The following is a 19941-nucleotide window of genomic DNA, read 5'->3' as shown; positions in this document are numbered from 1 at the left end:
TGTGTTTTTTGGCTCCAAAGAACCGAAACAAAGACTGTTGACATGATGTGACAATGATATACTTGATGATGTCAACTTTGGCATGAAGTAGAGCTGCAGCGATTAATCAATTAGTAATAGTGAATATTTTCTGGTTTCTTCACCCCTCTATGAGGGTAAACAACATTTCCTGACATAACACCCGATGGATTAATCAAGAAAATAATTCACGGATGAACATTATGAATAAATAAATAGTTGTTAGTCGCAGCTTTAGTGTGAAGCTTATTGGATCAATTTTGGCGCAACACCATTAAATAGCACATTATTTAGACTACTGGTGCTGTTGTTGACAGAATTATTAATATTTTATGAAATGTTAATCATGCTTGATTGTGTGTTGGTGGAAGGTAAGAAAATGTATTTTGTTAGTTGTTGCAATCGTCTATTTTTGTGGCAAATTGGAATAATCATTAAAAAAAAAAGTATTTTCATAACAGTTATTCTGTAATATATGTTTGAAGAAGTCAATGTGAATCACATGGGACATTTTTCAACAGAAATAAAAAAGATCATAAGACAAAACAAGGTTTCTGCTAACCATTTAATTAATACGTACTTTCTACCCAAGTGTTGAATAATGAAAGAAGTGCACTCGGTGAATTGTTAACCTTTACAAACTGCACTACATGTTTCTTTTTCATTAATGAATTAGCACAACAGAAATAACAGTAAAAGTACAAGTTTTAAAAAGCCATGATTAAGCATCCATCATTAACTGCCTCCAATGCTATCTACTGTATATGTTTGTTCAAGCTTCAAACAAGGAATTTAAAGAATGCAAGAATTTAGGGATGCCTGTAAATCAAATTATCAGCATTCTTACTGTGAATACTTTTGGTGTCTCTTATCTCTCTCTTTTTCTAAAGGAATAACTTACCGATGACCTCATAAAAAACCTCATGAACCTAATGTCCACATTATTTTTAGCTAAATTTCCATTTTACATCAAGAATGATTTTTCTGACATGAAGAAATTTGAACAGTAAAAGAAATGGCTCCTCAAAGCCCTACAAAAGCCCTTAAAGACAAAAAAGTATTTTAAGATTATGTGATAAGATATAATACTAGTCTCACTGTGCTACTAGAAAAGAAAGCTTTTAGGTAATGTGCTTTTGGCCTGCTCACACAGACTTGATCATCATTCTGGTGCCCTTTAAGGAGTAAGGAGCACGAGATTTCCAGGTCCGCCAGTGGAGGCCTGACCCCCAACCGATGTGGTTACCAGCAGCATGCCAGTCGCCGTTCAGACTGGCAGAGCCACAGCTGCTGTACCACCAACCGCCGCTGTCTGTAAAGGTACATTCCTTTTGAGAAATGTCACCGAAGATGCACGGGGAGCAGCCGTCATTGTCGCGGTCCACTGTGCTGAAGCCGAAGCCATTCTGGTCAATGCCTCGATAAGCACCACGGATGGCATCACCTTCAGACAAAAGTTGGAAACCATTTAAGGAAGGCTGGATTCAGAATTTAGAGGGTTCTTTTAGAATGTAACTTTTGCTGAATATGGCCACAAGCTGATGGCACATTAAATACCTTTCACTCTTAAAGATCAGTCACAACATTAAAACCACTGACCGGTGATGTGAATACCATTGATTATCTTGTTAAATGCAATGTGCTGCAGGGAAACCTTGTGTCCTGGCATTCATATGGATGCCACTTTACATGAATAGCCCACCCAAACACCATTGCAGACCAAGTTCACAGCATTTAGCAGTTCTGAACTTATGATGTCTGTGTACTGTGTTGCAGATATCTACTGAAGTTAGCATGCTAACCAGCTAGCCCTGTTCCGATCCAAAGCTCCTGTGCTAGTGATATAAACACCAACACTCCCCTGGTTCTCTGAACTCCTAGTCTCGGTCACTAGCTGCATGGCTAACTGAGCTAACTAGCTAACAGCAGGTATAGTTAGCTGCAGTTAGCAGTTACTCTAGTGATATGGTGCCCCCTGTTTGTTTGGAGTATAAATTCAACAGGTGGCATATTGCACCTTTTAATAAGTGCATAGCCAAATGCTAATACATGCATAATTAAGTATTAATCTGAATAAAAAATGATTTAAGAATGACATAATAGATAAGTAAATTAAATTCAGTAAATGTGTTTGTAATGTTATAATAAACAATATTGTGGAACTCATGATTCTTCAGTAATGATCTTGTTAGCAAGTTTCTTATAATTACTTTTAAATGTCTTGTGATCTAAGAAAAAAAGGTGTTGATGATGCTATTATTGACACGTCTACAGACTTATTTATGTTAACAAGCATCTTATTAAGACTTATGAGGGCCTTTTCACCTAATAACTAAAGCTTATTGAAAGGACCTTAATATAAAATGTTATGGAATATTCCAACCAGCATAAATCAAAGTGAAAAACATGGGATAACATGTCTATAAAAAGCAAAGGGAAAAGAGGGACAGTGGAGAAAAGTTAAAAAGTACCAGCAGTTCCGCTGTATCTCCCAACATGCAGTTTGAAAGCTGATTTTCCATTGCCCAATCTAAAGTTTTGGTACTGGGCGTAAGCGGTGCCTCCTTCATGGTCCCACAGGTCGACCCTCAGGATCCACTTCTTGGCTACGTTCTTGGTCAGAGAGTAAACCTTCTTCAGACCGAGCCAGTGCTCCTCTGAGGGAATAAGCAGAGCACAAGGAAAGGAATGACATTTTTCTCAACAATTCCTTCTTCAGTTTATGCAACTACCTGGAGGATGCCTTTGTTCAAAACCCTTTTCAAAGCCATGAAACATTTGTCAGGTTTCCATGACTTTAAAGACAAAGTGTTCGGCCCCTCACAATAACAGGATTTGTAGGTCGCCTGCAGGAAAGCCAGGCAAGATTCCAGGCACAGCTGAAAGTTCAAGCCTGTGAATTGTAGAAGTGACTGATCCTCACACAATGCTTCCCCTCACAGTATTTAGTTTTAGAAACCCCAACTCTGTATGTCCTGTGTGCTATCTTGTCGTGGTCAGATATCCTCCTGGGATATTTATATTAACTGCCACAACTATCAGGAATTTAAACTCAACAAACACAATTCTCTTATTATTAGGAAATTCTCTTTCATAATAATAAATCATGACACACGCGGGATGTTAAGAAATACTTACGTCTCTGGTGTCCGAAACCGTTAACATATGCCGCCCATTTCCTGTTGAAGGAAAGCGCCCCTCCCCTGCGTCTCTGAAACACTGTCCAGCCTCCATCTGTTTGCATCTCACAGTACACCTGAGCACGTAAGTAGTAAAATAAATACAGACCATTAAATATATGACTAGCTGCCAGGCTATTTAGACATTACCTAAACACTGAGACATGTCTGCAGGGCTTTGGAAAATATGACATAGTGTGTTAAGTAAACAAGTGACATGCATGCTCAAAGTTTTTTTTATTTTCAAAATCTGTCATAACACTGTTTGTTGGTTTTAGTTATGTACATGATTTAAAGGTCCTGTGTGTAGAATTTAGGGCGATATAGGAGGATCTATTGGCAGAAATGTAATGTATTTTGTTTTCATTTGTGTATAGTCACCTGAAACTAAGAGTCATTGTGTTTTTAATTCCTTAGAAGGAGCCTTTTATATCTACAGTACAGAGGGAGCAGGTCCTGCTCCATGGAATCTGCCATTATACACCCCCATGATTCTACAGTCGCCCACAATGCACAAACCAAACACTGGCTCTAGAGAGGGCCTTTCTCGAGGGTGTTTCGTTTGTTGCAGTCTGCAACCTCACTGCTAGATGCTACTAATTCCCACACACTGTTCCTTTAAATAAAAACAGAATACAACAGAAGACGACTACATCTTAAGCTCAAGTATTCATAGTAAGCATCCTGCGTCAGTATTTGACAACAAGGGAATGAGACTCAATGATCAATTTTCTTTCCCGAGAATTGTCTACTTCAGCTTTAATTGTATAATATCATATCTTGTGATGATCTACTTTGACCAAGGAGATTTTACATTATATTACATTGCTTTGCCTCTACTACTACTATACCATCCAAAAGAAGCAGATTCTATGACAGGCCTAGCGAACGTTAAATTACAGGCAGAAATGGTTATATTACATGTCAGGTCTCAGGTCTTTTATAATACCTTAAATGGCGCCTTGACTCCAGGAGGCTGGATGACATAAACCCCACTGGACGCTCGTGGTGAGACAGCCTTAATCTGTGTGCAGTCTGTCCCTGAGGTAAGCATGACAGGAGAAAACCAAGAGGATGAACAACGTATGTTTCCTTGTACTGTCTGTACCGTTACATGCAATTGTAAGAATACTGTAAGCAGGAATAACAAGCACTGCACCTTGAGATTGAAGTGCTGTCTGTCGTTCCTAGAAATGCCACAGAAAGAGTTTAAAGTAAGACTTGATCTACTGTACATGAACTCAAAATACAGACATTTTGACATTGACATTGATCCTGCGAAACATTAGATTTACATAGTTTTTGTTCTTACCTCAGCCTGTTCTGTACAGCTCAAAAGAAATGCCAGGGTGAGCCCACAAAACACAAGCAGACTCTTCATTTTGACCTGATTTTAAAAGTGACATGTTAGCTTCAATAGATAACATCAATCTATACCCAACAGGTAAGAAAGTGTTACCTCAATGAATGTTAAATGGAAACTCTTAAATGGTGACACACTTACAAATGAGAGAAACCAGGCAATTTAGACTTCGTTCACAAGACTAAAGGGTAAAATACTACCAGTAATAGCCAATAATCTGTCTCTCCAACCCCTTAGCTGCGTGTTGGATGAACCTTGTGTCCGAGCTTAAATTCCCCTACAGAAGCCACGCCTCCGTCATGCCCTCATGTTGATGATAAATGCTGTCTGAACCACAGACCCAGTCACCTGACTTCCTGTACTCCTCTGATGTAACTTTACAGTTAACAACTTTCACAACTGTGTCATTTCAACACTGCTGTGCTATAAAAAGTACCCAGTCACGTTTACAGTCAGATGTTTCCCCTTGGGCTACACCTCTAAAAAGAAAACAACATTCCAAGGCTGACTCAAACAAAAAATACTTGCTGCTTTGTTAAAGCCTGACAAAGTGTCAATACCTCGACTCAAGTCATGTTATTGGGCTTGTTTCCATGTGAAACAGCATGGAAGAGAACATTTCTACCTTGAAACCAGAACAAAACGACCGGCAGAGTGGGAGAAAAATATGATTCTCCCAGGACATTCTGTCTCCATACGATAGGAGGTCATACGTATCCTGTATAGACGTTTACTTCTGGATAAGGATAGTGAAGACTGCCCTGTAAGTTTATATCTCATGGTCTCTGCAACATAGTTATTCAAAGCTACTGTAGATATGTCTACAAAACAAATGTCTGACGAACCATGCCGAGGCAAAGCTGACTGTTTGCGTAAAACTCGTAAGGGAGGCCTTCGATCTATCTGTTAGCAGTTAACAGACTTAGTGTCTGTGACCTATTTACCTCCTACTCCTCTGGCTAGAGATGGGAAAACTCTGCATTCACCCCCCTTGCTATGTTGTTAAACAGATAACCATGTCCTGAAGCTGTAGATATAATTTGAGCATTTGGGAAGACTTGGTAGGATTATCATGGCATCACTCTGTGCAGACAGACGTGCTGTTATTTTGCTCCTCCAAGATCTTGTTTTATAAACTATCTCAACGTAAGTCATCGGTGTCTCTGAGTCTTCATCTCTCCTGAATGGTCAAGCGAGCCAAAATTCCACAACAGGCAGCTCTTTGAGTATTTGTACAGACATTCATGATTCCCAAAGGATGAGTCATACTGACGTTGTCCTCTGGAGCGACCACTTTTTGAAGGTCCCAGTCTCGGCCACATTTTTACTCGGTCTTGTCTCGACTGTACTCTATGATGGTTTCTATGAGAAGACAAGTCACCCAGAAAACCTGACCAATATTGCGAAACATATGTATCGATACCAGTATATCTGTGATACGCCAATATCAGCTGATAATACTGACCAACCGATATATTGGACAGACTCTAATATATTTGGCAAAAAAAGAACCAAGATGAATTTTCATTTGTCTTCTGTGGGTGTTTGCATGTGAATGTGGATATTTCAGATCAATTTTAGGCGTGCCTATGGTTTGCAGGTTCCACTTTTTATTGTAAGTCTGTCACGCAGTGCGGGACTTGCAGTACACTTGGTCTTGTCTCGGTCTTGATCATTACTTGGTCTCAGTCGAGGTGCTCTTGACTAAAACAATGTTTTGTTGGTGACGTTTTTGTGAACTGTTGGATGGTTCGCTACAGAATTTGGTACAGATATTCGTGGCTGACCTCTGTTTTCAGGTATTTAAGTACTGTAATTTTGACTGCCGACCGGAGCTGGAGGGGAACTGTACTTTACTTCATGAACAAAACGTTACAGACAGGAGAGGGGACAAAAAGAAGAGAGAGAACCTGAGTGTCTGGTGAGTAGGCTACTGAATTCACTGAGAGTTGTCCTGAATTTAACCACACAGACTCACACACACTCAGTAAGGGTTGTTGCTTGCTAATGCATGTTAGCATGCCTGTAGACTGTTCCAAGATGTTTGCCCCTGCTCACTGGCAGAATTTGATATGAAAAGTGTGTGTCAGTGTGTTATAATGTGTGCAGGTTGACACATTTTAAATAGAAGTTTACAGTCAGCTGTTTAACTGAAGCCTTTACTATGATATATGCTACAAAATTCACATTTACATTTTAATTACAGTGTCCATGTTTTTGAGTCCATGTTTTTTGTCTTCCAGAACTGATTTTGAGAGCCACAAAATAAGTTTAAAACCCATAATTTTGACAGCCTGAGTGTTAATTAGGAATTCTCTTTTTTTCCCTATTCATCAGATATTACTCTTCAGCATTGCTGCCACTCTCTGAGAGCCCCAAAACATCATTAAATCAACCTGCACTCAAAATTCCTCAATTCTTTCCGCACTAGCAGACCGAGGAATGAGTTCCAGCAAACCTTCCACTCTGCAAATAGTTACTGAGCAGTCATCCTCCTCCATCCCAAACCCAGGGTAGAGGGGCTCAGTGAAGGTGCTATAGAATGTGTGAAGGTGGCTGAGGGTCCCAGAGGAGATGCTGTAGAAGGACAGGGTGCCTCCTGGCCAGTCCAGGTATACTCCGACCCTGTGGGAGCGAGACGGTGGTGCTGGTATTTCCACATTCTGGTGGTCGTGCTGAGCACTGTAGTGATCCTCAGAGCAGTACAGACTCCAGGACTGGTCTGTGTAGCCAAACCCACAGAGGTGAGAGCCTGCCCTCCGACGGATCCCCCTCACAGCAATGCCGACATCCACCCAGCGTCCTCGCCACTCCACCTCCCAGTAGTGGCGTTGGGTGAGGCCCTGGTGACACAGCACCTGGGAGACACTCTCAAACCTGTCGGGGTGATCTGGGTGCTGCTGTCGCTCCCTGACCCACGTCACCTGCTTCCCACTGTCGTGCAGATAGAGAGACTTGGCAGCTGTGTTTGTGTCCAGCGTCAGCACGCATGCATCTGTACAAAACACAGACATGGCTGTTTCAGTGTTCTTTTTAAATCATTTTTATTTCAGAACAATGACGAGGTCCAAGGCCAGAGTAACCCAATATGCCCCAGGGCAAAAATAAGTGGTGGGCCCCTGTTGACCCAAATTGTCCCAGTCTGTTCTTCTTAGTGAAATGCAACATGTAAGCAAGATATAAATGGAAGTAATAAAGGATGCTCAAACTATATGGTCTGGTTTTTAGCTTTACTAATACATGTAATGAAAAAATCTCAATGTTTTTGCATCACTTACAGTGTAACACACAAATGTAACTGTGTCTTTGTGTTTGAGATATGCGTGTTTGAACCTGTTTGAGGGTTTAAAATATAAAAAATTGTCACACAGTGGCCGTGGGCAGTTGCCCCCCCACCAAAAAAAAAGTAAGAAAGGAAGGAAGGATAGAAGGAAGGAAACTAGATTAGAGCAAATGTCAGTTTTAAATAAATCTCAATCCTGCCATCTGTTGGACAAATGACACTACAACAGGCCAATGCAAAAAGTGAGAGGGGTGAAAGATGCTATCATGCATATGACATTAACATATGCACAGAATCAAAACTGAATACTCCAACAGAAGAATTTTTAATACAAATACAGATAAATTATTTGTAGTAATCAGAATTATTTATTTGATTCAAACATGTTTTATTTATAAGGTGCTAAGATTTAAGTTGAAAACAATCAAAAAAAAAATTAATCAAAATTATCACCAAAACGTGAAGAAAGAACAGTTTTGACTTTTTGACATCTATGTCGTGTGTTGCAGAGATATCTACTGAAGATAGCATGCTAACCAGATAGCCCTGGCCTGTTATTGGTTCAAAGCTCCTATGCCAGCGGTGTAAACATTAACACTTCCCCAGTACTCTGAGCTCCCAGTCCGGACCGCTAGCTGCACGGCTTACTGAGCTAACTAGCTACAACTGCAGCTACATTAAGCAGCAGTTAGCAGTTACTTTAGTAAAATGCCGCCCCCCTATTTGTTTTAGTATGGATTCCACATCTGGGTAATTCTTACAAATGGCACATTTAAAATGGAATAATTACTAAAATACAATTTGGCATACACTTGGGACATCGAGAGTGCAGAGCCTGATCCTTAGCCTGCTGCTGCCAAAAACTAGAAAGCTTCTGCCCACATTTCAGATTGTTGCTGTTTAGTTAATTAAAAGTGGATGAGAATAACAAATAGAAAATACAGTCACTTACAGTTTTTCAGTGTTGATTTCAAGTAGCACTCTGCATTATGGTCCACACTGCAGACATGAGGGTATATATACAAATATGAATCATTAAAGCACACATTATTATGTTTTATAATACTTAATATCTGATTCTTGAAATCACAATAAAAATGTAATGTGTATTTTACATTTGTGTAAAATATGATTCTATATGCTTTAGATAATGTTGCATCTTACTTCCTCTGTATGGTGATTTCTGTTTCCTGTGTTTCTGCTCTAAAACAAACTGCGAGATAACTGTGTGGCAATAAACACCACCATAAAGGGAACTAAACCATTAAATGAAACTTTAAATCACAAGACATGTTGCATAGTCTCTGAAATACCCATCTTCACAAGGCCTAAATATAATTTAGGGTTTTCACTTTCTTTATTTTCAAGAAAGCTTTTGGCTCTCTTTTCTTTGGCATTTGTGTTCAGTTATATTGTTAATACCTGATACAAATTTTACCTTAGTTTTTCCAGTTTACAGAGCGGGTCATTCTGACGAACAGAGAGCAGCTTCACTCCTGGCTCCTGCAGGTAGTTGTAGCTCAGGTCCAGCTGCCTCAGGTGAGAGGGGTTGGAGCTCAGCGCTGAAGCCAAGTGAGTGCAGCCTTCTTGTGTGACTCCGCAGAATGACAGCCTGTGTGGAGGAAGGGTCTTCTCATTTCATCCACAAATACAATGTTTGCCTTTTCAAGTCATGCAGATAAATTTAATAAAGATCTTCAAAAAATAAAACACTCCAACCCTTCTTACTTTACTACCTTATTTCTTGGTGTTTCTATGTTTATATTGTGCAGAAATTATTTTTTATTTTTGATTGCAATTAAAGATTATCTTACTTCTTCTTACCTTAAAGTCTCCAGTTTACAGTCTGTACTTGCCAGTCCAGCAGAGAGTGGCTTCACTCCTGAGTCCTGCAGGTCGTTCCCGCTCAGATCAAGCTCCTTCAGGTGAGACGTGTCAGAGCTGAGGACTGAGGCCAGATCAGCACAGCATTTCTGGAGATTGCACTCATTTAACCTGCAGGTGAGGATATGTTTCATTCCAGTCAGTAACTGTATGTGCTACAGTATATTAAAAGACAAAACAAAGTTTAGAATGACCTGAACATAGCAGGAGTTGAACTGATCTGATATCTATTTTTGTAAAAAAAATTGTAAATTGTAAAAAAAAATTAATATATATATTTATTTTTGTTGTGTCCACTGAGCTTGCGTGATCTGACCTTAGCGTCTCCAGTTTACAGTCTGGACTTCTTAGTCCAGCACACAGCAGCTGGATGTCTGGACCCTGCAGGTTGTTTCCACTCAGGTCCAGCTCTTTGAGCTTGGCAGAGTCAGAGCTGAGAGCTGAGCCAATGGGATCGAAGCACTTCTCTGTAAGGCCACACCAGCTGAGCCTGGCATGTGACATAGCGATGATAAACACTTTGTCATGTCACACTAAAAGACTCCACATAAGTTGTAAAAACTGTGTTAAAAATTGCATTAATTTACATGCTCGATGCACAGTGGAGCTTGTACTACCATACCATATATTATTTATTTATTTATTGCATTTTAAAACAATTCCCAAGCTACATCAGTTGTTTAGGTGGCAAAGTTGTTTTACTGTGAAGCTCCAGAAAAGATTGTGAGTAAATAACAACTGAATTTTCATTTTTGGTGAACTGTCCACATGAGGGCAGCACAACACGTTCTAAACACAACATTGACATCGTCTTTCAAAGTTGATATACATGACACATGGGTGACGTCACGTTGGTTCTGTCCACTGTTTTTACAATCAATGCAGTAACCTGACAGCCCGCTATACTACAATATAGTGACTGGGACAACCACAATCAAGATCATTATTTCAGGATGCACTGACCTTAGTCTTTCCAGTCTACATTGTGGACTCCTCAGTCCACCAGTAAGCAGGGATACACCAGAATCCTTCAGGCTGTTGTCGCTCAGGTCAAGAGTTTTCAGGTGAGATGTGCCGGAACTCAAAACTGTTGCCAAATCTGCACAGCAATTCTCTCTCAGCTTGCACTGGTTCAATCTGCAAAGGAATATTCACCAAAACAACAGATTCTTTTTTGTTGTTTTCTTCATGAAAACATTGGAATTAAATTCAAGTCCAAGCAAGTGATTTAGGTTTGTCCGCAAGAAGAGGGTCTAACCTCACTGTTTCTAGTTTGCAGTTGTGGCTGCACATTCCCACGCACAGAGCCTTCAATCCTGCTTCCTGGAAGTCATTAGCACTTAGGTCCAGTTCTTTGAGTTGGGTTGATTCTGTGCTGAGAGCAACGGCCAGTGCTTCACAACAATCACCTTCCAATTTACACTTGTGCAATCTAAAAACAGAATAGAAAGTGTTGTTAATGTTCTCAAACAAGTAGCAAGCAAGACAGACAGCAAACAGCAGTAAACCTAAACCACAAGTTCTTCCGACCACAAGAAGTAGTTGCTGCTGTTTGCAGGGTTGCATTGTGCAATTATTTGGTTTCTAAAAGACTGCTGACATTTGTTACAAACCTTAAACTCTTTAGTTTACAATGTTGGCTCCCAAATCCAACAGAAAGCAGCTTCACCCCTGAATCCCTCAGGTTGTTGTCACTCAGGTCCAGCTCTGTCAGGTGAGAGGAGGTCAAGCTCAGTGCAGAGGCCAGAGCTTCACAGCAGTTCTCAGTAAGGTTGCAGCGATTCAGCCTAGAAAGATAATAAATATACAAAGATTTCTGTTTGTTAGTTTTCTGTCATTTTGGGATGAGAGAGTGCTCAGGCCAAGGTCTTAAATGTGTTTGTGGCTTAGAGAGAAACTAAAAACAACATGGAAGAGGAACACTACTGTCATGTGGGTAAACTCACAGAGCACGTGTGGAGGAAGTAATGACGGTCAGCAGCTTCACTAAACCTTCCTCTGATCTTATGTACTTTTTCAAGTCAAACTCCTGCTCTGTTGCCTCTGATGTCATCAGTTCAAAAGTGAGAGCGGACCACTGGACCGGAGACAACTTTTTGGCTGCAAGCCTCCCAGAACTCACAAAGCTCTGGACCTCCTGCACCAAAGACTCCTCTTTGAGCTCACTCAGGCAGTGAAACAGGTTGAGTTTGGCCTCTGGTTCCTCTTTGATCTTCTCCTTGATAAACTCGATGGTTCTCGCCACATCTTCCTCTCCCTCTGCTTCCAAATGCAGTATTCTACCCAGGAGCTCCTGGTTGGACTTCAGCGATAGTCCCAGGAGAAAGCGGAGGAAGAGGTCCCAGTGGCCATCCGGACTCTCCAAGGCTTTTTCGATGGCAGTCTTGTGAAAACTGAACACAGATTTGGGGAGCCATCTTGTAGATACCCTTTTCAAGTATCCAAGAAGAACATTGTCCTTTCTTTGCGTGTAGGAGTGATGGGCGTACACAGCTGCCAGAAACTCTTGGATGGTTAAATGTACGAAGCTAAAAACTTCTCTCCTCCTTCTGCCCTCCATCATGAAGACCTCTGTGCAAACCCCTGAGTAGATGGTTGCTTCTTTGACATCCATGCCGCATTCTTTCAAGTCAGCCTCGTAGAAGATCAGTTTGCCTTTCTCCAGTTGACGGAACGCCAGCTCTGCTAGCTTCAAAACAACATTGTTGCTTTCCATAGGGTAGTGCGCTTCTACCATCCGGTCTGTCTGGCAGAGGAGGAGGTATGCGTACATCTCGGTCAGGGTGCTGGGGATGGCTCCTGTCACATTGTTGCGCAACATTTTCTTCATTACAGTGACTGTGATCCAGCAGAAAACTGGTATCTGACACATGATGTAGAGGCTTCTTGATGACTTCACATGGTTGATGACTCTGATGGCGAGGTTATCATCACTTAAACGCTTCTTAAAGTATTCCTCCCTCTGTTCATTAGCAAAACCCCTCACCTCCGTCCACTGGTGGATGTGCTTTCGAGGGATCCGGCTTGCTGCTGCGGGTCTGGACGTGATCCAGATGAGACTGTTGCCGAGCAGATCTCCTGTGATTAGGTTTGTGATCAGGACATCGAGCGGGGCCAGCTCCTTCTCATCCCTCAAGACCTTGTTGTGCTTGAAGTTCAAGGGCAGGAGAGTCTCATCCAGGCCATCAAAGATGAAGAGAGCTTTGCATCCTGTTCCCAAAATCTCAAGGGGTTTTATGTCAGGGAAGAACTGATGGAGCAGCTGCATCAGACTGTAGTCCTTCTCGCCTATGATTGGATTCAATTCACGGAAAGGAAGCGGGAAGAGGAAGGTGATGTCCTGATTTTCATTTCCTTCTGCCCAGCTCAGGGTAAACTTCTGTGCACAGACAGTTTTACCCACTCCAGGTATACCCTGTGTAAGCACAGTTCGGATTCGCTTGTCTTGGTTGGGCTTGGGTTTGAAAATGTCGCTAGCTTTAATGGAAGTTTCATCTGTCTGTACATGGTTGGACCTCTGCTGTCTGACTTCATGCTCCTCACTGAAGCCTCCCCAGGCTCCTTCGATCACATGCAGCTCAGTGTAGATTTTGTTCAGGTAGACAGTATCTCCTTCATCTGCATTCCCTTCATAAATGTTTTGGCACTTTTCCTTCAGGGTAGATTTCAGTTTTTCTTGGACTGCGTGGCGGTCAATTTCTGTTCAAAGAATACATTGACAAAACCATAATTCCACTTCCGTTTTAAATACGGTTCAACCTTAATCTTGTGACTGTACATGGATATATGGATTTGAACTTGTAAACATGCCTGTGTGTCTTCATATCAGCTTACCTGTGCCAACTTGATTGCATGAAACTGATAAGGAAACAAAGAGAAGAGACAGCAGTTAAGTGACAAGCCAAGCTACAAACAGTCAACTTTTGTACGTTTCAAACATGCTTTACCTTCATCGTAATTCTTCTTCAGGGTTTCAGCCAATAGTTTGAATTTCATCCTCGTAAGTATATCCACTGTGACAGTAACAGCACCGTCATAGCCATAGGTTAGCACCAAAAGCTCTACCGTGCCCGGCCTGTTAACCCCATAGACCCTAGACTTTGGAATATGAGGGAATCCGTCGAGAGCCTTACTGTAAAGGAAAAACTGGAAAGTCTCCAGATCTTTTTCAACCAGCTCCAACAATATGTTCAAGATTAGCTCTGGAACAGAAGCCATATCTGTTCTTTGAGCTGGTCATGTGATCAACCGATCCTCATGCTCTGCGTCCATCCTCTGAGTGAAGCAAGCTTCAAATGAAGCAACAGTTTCAGTTTTGAGTTGATGTGGCTGCCGTCAGCTCACTCCCCAGGCATGCAGAGCACTGAGAGCACAGAGAGCACTGTCGATGCACTAAACAACTCTGTCATCAGCTTTTTGTTTACATGCTGAAACAAGTTGAGCCGGTACAGTCAAGTGGGCGATAGGTGGGTATGGGGGCAGAACTGTGAGGTTGAAAGAAGAGACACTGGGCAGGTCATTTTTATAACATAATTAGTTTCACTATGTGTTACTGTCACAGTAGAGTTCTTGTTTTAGTATTCAGATAAACCGAAATAGAAAGAAGGCAAATATCCTCCCACCATGTCATGCAGTAGTATGACACTACGGAAATGTTTGCCTGTCTTTTTGATGGGCTGGTGTAGATGTAGTGTGGCCAATAAAATGTCTGTAAAAGAACTAGATGATTGATGTAACATGGTGTGCATTTAAGTCAAACAATCCATTCTGCAGCAAATACAAAAACACTAGTAACTGTTGTATAAGTTCAGATCTCTCTGATGGTATCATTTAACATGCAGTGACAACTTTTTTTTCCCTTAAACTTATCATTCTGAAGTAGATTCTGACTGCACAGTGTAATGGCTGTAGAAAAATGACACCATCCCTTTCACTTTGCTATTTGGCCTGCCACAGGCCTGGATTTTTCCCCCGGGCGAACAAAGGTAGAATTACAGCACAAAGGAAGCACATCTGTCACTGCGCAACCAAAACAGGCAGAGGCATTGTCTTCCCAGGTCAATATCCCCAGGTAACGGTGGAACAACTGGAATAACAGTGGAAACTCTACACTGCAAAACAAAATGAATCCCCGCTGACGGAGGAGGCAAATCCTCTCTCTGATGAGATTGTCTTAAACACAGGCGCCCAATAGGCCTGCTTTTTATCTCGTTATACTCTCGGTGTACACCAATGAATGATGACACTGCACAACAACTATTTTAAGCTATTCAAATATGCTGATGACTTTGCCTTATGTATCTGGTTATTTTGATCAGGTGTCCAAGCTAGAGCAATGCTCAAAGTCCAGGTCATTGTTCAATAATGTTGGAAACAAACAAATTAACTTATTTCAAACAAAGCAGTAAGTATCACTGATACTGTGTGACCAAACTGGGAGCATATCTAGTTGACAAATTAAGTTTCACTGATAAATGTTGATTTTATATGTAAGAAAGCTCATCAGAGACTGTTTTTAATGAGGAAACTGAAGGGGTAAATGTGTATGTTACCCTAAAAGAGAGCGTCCTTGTTTTTAATATCTTTGTGCACTTGACTTTTGTAAATAGAAACAAGCTGACAAGTATTGTTGACAGCAGGGAAGCTAAGTAAGCCACCAACAGAAGGAACTCAATGATCTTACAGCATAGCTGTACACAGGAAAGCCACGTCAATCATAAACACAAAACAGCCCCCCTCTACCCTGAGTTTGAGCTGCTCCTCTCAGGACAGCACTACAGAATACCCCTGACAAACAAGAGATCTACAAGGGTTCCTTTATCCCAAATGCAATGAGCTTGGTCAACCAACTACAGTAAACTTAAATATTAAAGTATAAGCTGTACACCTCACTTATGAATGACTATTGTAATTTGAGCGACCTTTGTTCTATTGGTATCATGTTTTCTATGTAATGCCTTGGCTTTTCATTTGGATGGCTGATTTTATTACTATTTACTTGTTAGGGTTAATTAATTTGTGATGTTGCATGTGTTTTATTTTGTGAAAGTGTTATAGCGCCTCCTGTGGTCTTTAGGAAGAATGCAGCCTTTCCACAACATTTTTATGTTCGCATCCTCATTGGTTGTTCAGGTCACATGATCTTCCGCTATCGAGTCTCATGATTAGTTGCAAAAGGCTAGAGGACCGCATGGTTGAGTTTCGAGGCTTCCTTTTTTTTTCATCTGGTTTCATCTGCCTGTGTAGAGCTTGGAGCAGCTTTGTGTGTGAGTAGATTAACTCATCTGTGATTATAAAAAACATTTCTGCTCATATTTCATTGCATTATATAATATTTATTTACATTATTTCATTATTGTATTTACAGTTTCACATGATTAAAACAGCTTGGCATGAAACGCTGTATCCTCAATAAACGGAGTTCACGCACGTCCTGCCTACTCATCATTGAAGCTACGTAGCCACTTCAGTCAAGTTAAAAAGTGTTTAGCTGTCTGGTGATGTGTGCCTTGCTACGCGCTCAGGTGCCAGAACAGTGAAAACACAGCAACTCAGCGGGTTCTGCACGGCAAATACTTTCACGAAAAGAGAAGCACTCCTCATTAGAAGCTTCAGCAGTGCCAGCCTGATCTCCCTGTACGTTTCAAGATGGATGCTGCGCCTCCCAAAGAAGGACAGAAGGCAGGCTCATCAGCGGAACAGGGTGCTGCTGCCAGGTCAGTTTCTAGTGAGTCCAGCTCAAGCTCAAGAAGTTCATCTGCTAGCTTAGCAGCGGCTAAGGCGCGAGCTAAAGTCTTAGCTGCACGTGCCTGCACATGCTTTGTTCAGAAAGAAAATGAACTGCTAATAGAAAAGGCTAAGATGGAGGCTGCTCTAGCTACACTGAAGCTAGACAAAAAGATTGCAGCTGCAGAGGCAGAAGCCCAAGCTCTCGAGTCTACAGCAGAAGATTTAGAAAAAGGCTCCAGAGCTTCCAACATCGGGGCCCTTCCTCCTCAATTGCCACAGGAAAGGACCAGTGAGTATGTTGAGCGTCATTCACAGGAAGGCTGTAACCCTGTACTCACTGAGCCGCCACAGAGTCAGCCTCAACTATACAATCCCGCTAAGTTGAACAGTGCAACTCCAAACCTCTATGATGGTCACACAGACACCAGACCACGTATCTCAACCACTCCAATGCTGAAGCCAGGTCCTGATGATGACCCTCATAACTTCTACACTACGAGGCCAAAACAGCCATTCACACCTACTTTCAGCAGGCAGACTCCTCAAACTCCCTTTGCTGACCGTACAGGGTTTGGTGATATTGCAAGATTCCTCGTTCGTAGGGAACTGCTTAGCTCCAGCATCACCAAATTCGACGATCGACCTGAAAGTTATTGGGCATGGAGGTCGAGTTTCCTAAACTCCATTGAAGGAACAGACCTTACCTCAAGTGAGGAGCTCGACCTGCTATCCAAGTGGCTGGGTCCACAGTCTTCAGCGCATGTGAAGAGGATTAGAGCTGTACACATCAGCGACCCAGCTCAAGGCCTGAGAATGGTGTGGACTCGTCTTAATGAGTGTTATGGATCGCCAGAGATGATAGAGAAAGCTCTCTTTGACAGACTGGAGAAATTTCCCAAGGTCTCTAACAAAGAGCCGCAAAAGCTCAGAGAGCTGGGCGACCTGCTACAAGAGCTAGCATCAGCACAGTGAGAGGGGAACCTACCTGGACTAGCTTGCCTGGATACTGCGAGAGGTCTGACGCCCATAGTAGAGAAGTTGCCATTCAGTCTCCAGGAAAAATGGATCACTCATGGTAGTAATTACAAAGCACATTACCAGGTACATTTCCCACCATTCTCCTACTTTGTTGAATTCGTCTGCAGAGAGGCCTTCATTCGCAACGACCCAAGCTTCTCTCTGTCCTCTTCAGCAGACACAATAATGAAACCAAATAACACAGTAAAGAAGATGAATAGCTCCAGAGGCTTCATCTCCTCACACAAGACAGAGGTCTCTCCCATGCTTGACTCTGATGATACAGGGACCCCTTGTGCTAGGCCAGATGTTAGTAGGCAATGTCCTATTCACAAAAAGCCTCACCCCCTTAAATACTGCAGAGGCTTTAGATCCAAAACGATCGAAGAACGCAAGGCATACCTTAAAGAAGCTGGCATATGTTTTAGATGTTGTTCGTCAAGCAAACATTATGCCAAAGACTGCAAAATCACAGTACAGTGCAAAGAGTGCAGCAGTGACAAACATGTTGCGGCTCTTCATCCTGGACCAGCCCCATGGCTTAGCCAGACCCCTGAGTCAGAGAACGGCGGGGAGGAGAAGGGTGGGCAGTCTCCTACTGTGAATTCAAAGTGTACGGAGGTTTGTGGAGAGGGTAATCCCCCGCGCTCCTGCTCAAAGATTTGCCTCATCACAGTTCATCCCAAGGGTCAGCCAGACAGGACGGTGAAACTCTACACCATCCTTGATGATCAGAGCAACAGATCGCTCGCTAGATCTGAGTTCTTTGACCTCTTTGGACTGGAGGGCACAGAGTCACTCTACACACTTCGGACATGTGCTGGCCTCACTGAGATGTCTGGGAGGAGAGCCACAAACTTCGTTGCAAAAACTCTGGATGGAAGCTTCAGCATAAACCTCCCGACTCTCATAGAGTGTAACTACATCCCTGAGGATAGGACGGAGATACCTACTCCTGAAGTAGCTAAGTATCACACTCACCTCAACTCTGTTGCCAAGCACATTCCTCCACTTGATCCTGAGGCTCAGATCCTCCTTCTCCTCGGGCGTGATGTTCTACAAGTCCACAAAGTGAGAGAGCAGCGCAACGGGCCTAACAGTGCGCCATACGCCCAACGCTTGGACCTCGGTTGGGTCATCGTTGGGGAAGCCTGTTTAGGCACAGCACGCAAACCCAAAGAGGTAAACGTGTTCCGTACTCACGTCCTTCAGAATGGATGCCACTCTCACTTCACGCCCTGCCCAAACCATCTCACTTTGAAGGAGAAACCCACTGTGAGCAATCAGAAGTGTCACAGTCCTCACAGTCTGCAGAGCTCACCACTCGCTCGCATATCAGTTCAACGCTCTGAAGGCGATTCTTTGGGAAGTAATGTCTTCCAGCGCACAGAGGAGGACAATGAGATTGCCCCCTCTATTGAAGACAAACGGTTTATCGAACTAATGGACAAAGAGGCGTTCATCGACGAAGGAAACAACTGGGTAGCTCCTCTTCCTTTCCGTCCTTCAAGAGTACGTCTGCCTAACAACAGGGAGCAAGCTCAGAGTCGCTTTAAATCCCTCTCTTGCACTCTTGATAGGAAGACAGAGATGAAGCAACACTTTGTCGCCTTCATGCAACGGATCTTCGATCAGCATCATGCAGAGCTGGCTCCACCATTAGCGGAAGGAGAAGAGTGCTGGTACCTCCCCACATTTGGAGTGTACCACCCGCGCAAGCCTTGGAACATCAGAGTCGTGTTCGACTCCAGCGCAAAACATCTCGGGGTGTCTCTCAACGATGTGTTGTTGACCGGGCCAGACATGACCAATAGTTTATTGGGAGTTCTGATGCGTTTTCGACGTGAACGGGTTGCTGTCACCACAGACATCGAACAGATGTTTCATAGTTTTCTCGTGAGGGAAGATCACAGAAACTTTCTTCGTTTCATGTGGTTCAAGAATAATGACCCTACAGATGAGGTTGTTGAGTACCGGATGCGGGTTCACGTATTTTGCAACAGCCCTTCTCCGGCTGTGGCCACCTACGGCCTCAGACGAGCTGCATTCTATGGTGAACCAGAGTTTGGCTCTGCAGCAAGAGAGTTCATACATAGAGAGTTCTATGTAGACGATGGCCTCGCATCACTGCCATCAGAAGATGAAGCTGTCAGCTTACTCAAAGCGGCGCGAGGTATGCTGGGCATGTCTAACCTACGCCTCCACAAGATTGCATCCAACTGTCCCGCAGTCATGCAAGCGTTTCCGGCCTCTGAGTACGCCAAGAACTTGAAAGAACTCGATCCAGAGAGTGATTCTCTTCCAATGCAGTCCAGTTTAGGACTGAACTGGGACCTGCGCAAAGACACATTCACCTTCCGGGTCTCCAGCACAGAAAAACCTTTCACACGGAGAGGTGTACTTGCTACGGTGAATAGTTTATTCGATCCGCTTGGCCTAGTAGCGCCAATCTCTATTCAAGGAAAGTT

General features: G+C 42.6%; 2 protein-coding genes across 2 annotated transcripts; both read right to left on the bottom strand.

The window, feature by feature from the left end:
• Window positions 1-575: 575 nt before the first annotated feature.
• LOC141008042 (angiopoietin-related protein 5-like) lies at window positions 576-4837 on the bottom strand. The gene is made up of 7 exons (XM_073480228.1): window positions 4702-4837; window positions 4510-4584; window positions 4357-4384; window positions 4147-4238; window positions 3157-3274; window positions 2490-2675; window positions 576-1462 (listed from the first exon to the last, which is right to left on the bottom strand). The coding sequence occupies exons 2-7, from the start codon at window positions 4576-4578 to the stop codon at window positions 1164-1166; spliced, it is 792 nt and encodes a 263-aa protein (XP_073336329.1). The 5' UTR covers window positions 4579-4584; window positions 4702-4837; the 3' UTR covers window positions 576-1163.
• Window positions 4838-6775: 1938 nt separating this feature from the next.
• LOC141008331 (NACHT, LRR and PYD domains-containing protein 6-like) lies at window positions 6776-13945 on the bottom strand. Its single transcript, XM_073480642.1, is given in 10 exon segments — window positions 6776-7555; window positions 8796-8842; window positions 9282-9455; window positions 9668-9838; window positions 10044-10217; window positions 10691-10864; window positions 10986-11159; window positions 11341-11514; window positions 11674-13426; window positions 13642-13945. Coding segments are annotated over 10 exon segments (3738 nt in total). The 3' UTR covers window positions 6776-6962.
• Window positions 13946-19941: the final 5996 nt, after the last annotated feature.

This window comes from Pagrus major, chromosome 14, assembly GCF_040436345.1.
Source record: "Pagrus major chromosome 14, Pma_NU_1.0".
NCBI lineage: Eukaryota > Metazoa > Chordata > Actinopteri > Spariformes > Sparidae > Pagrus > Pagrus major.
The sequence above is the reverse complement of the archived record's forward strand: the minus strand, read 5'-3'. Positions and strand labels throughout refer to the sequence as shown.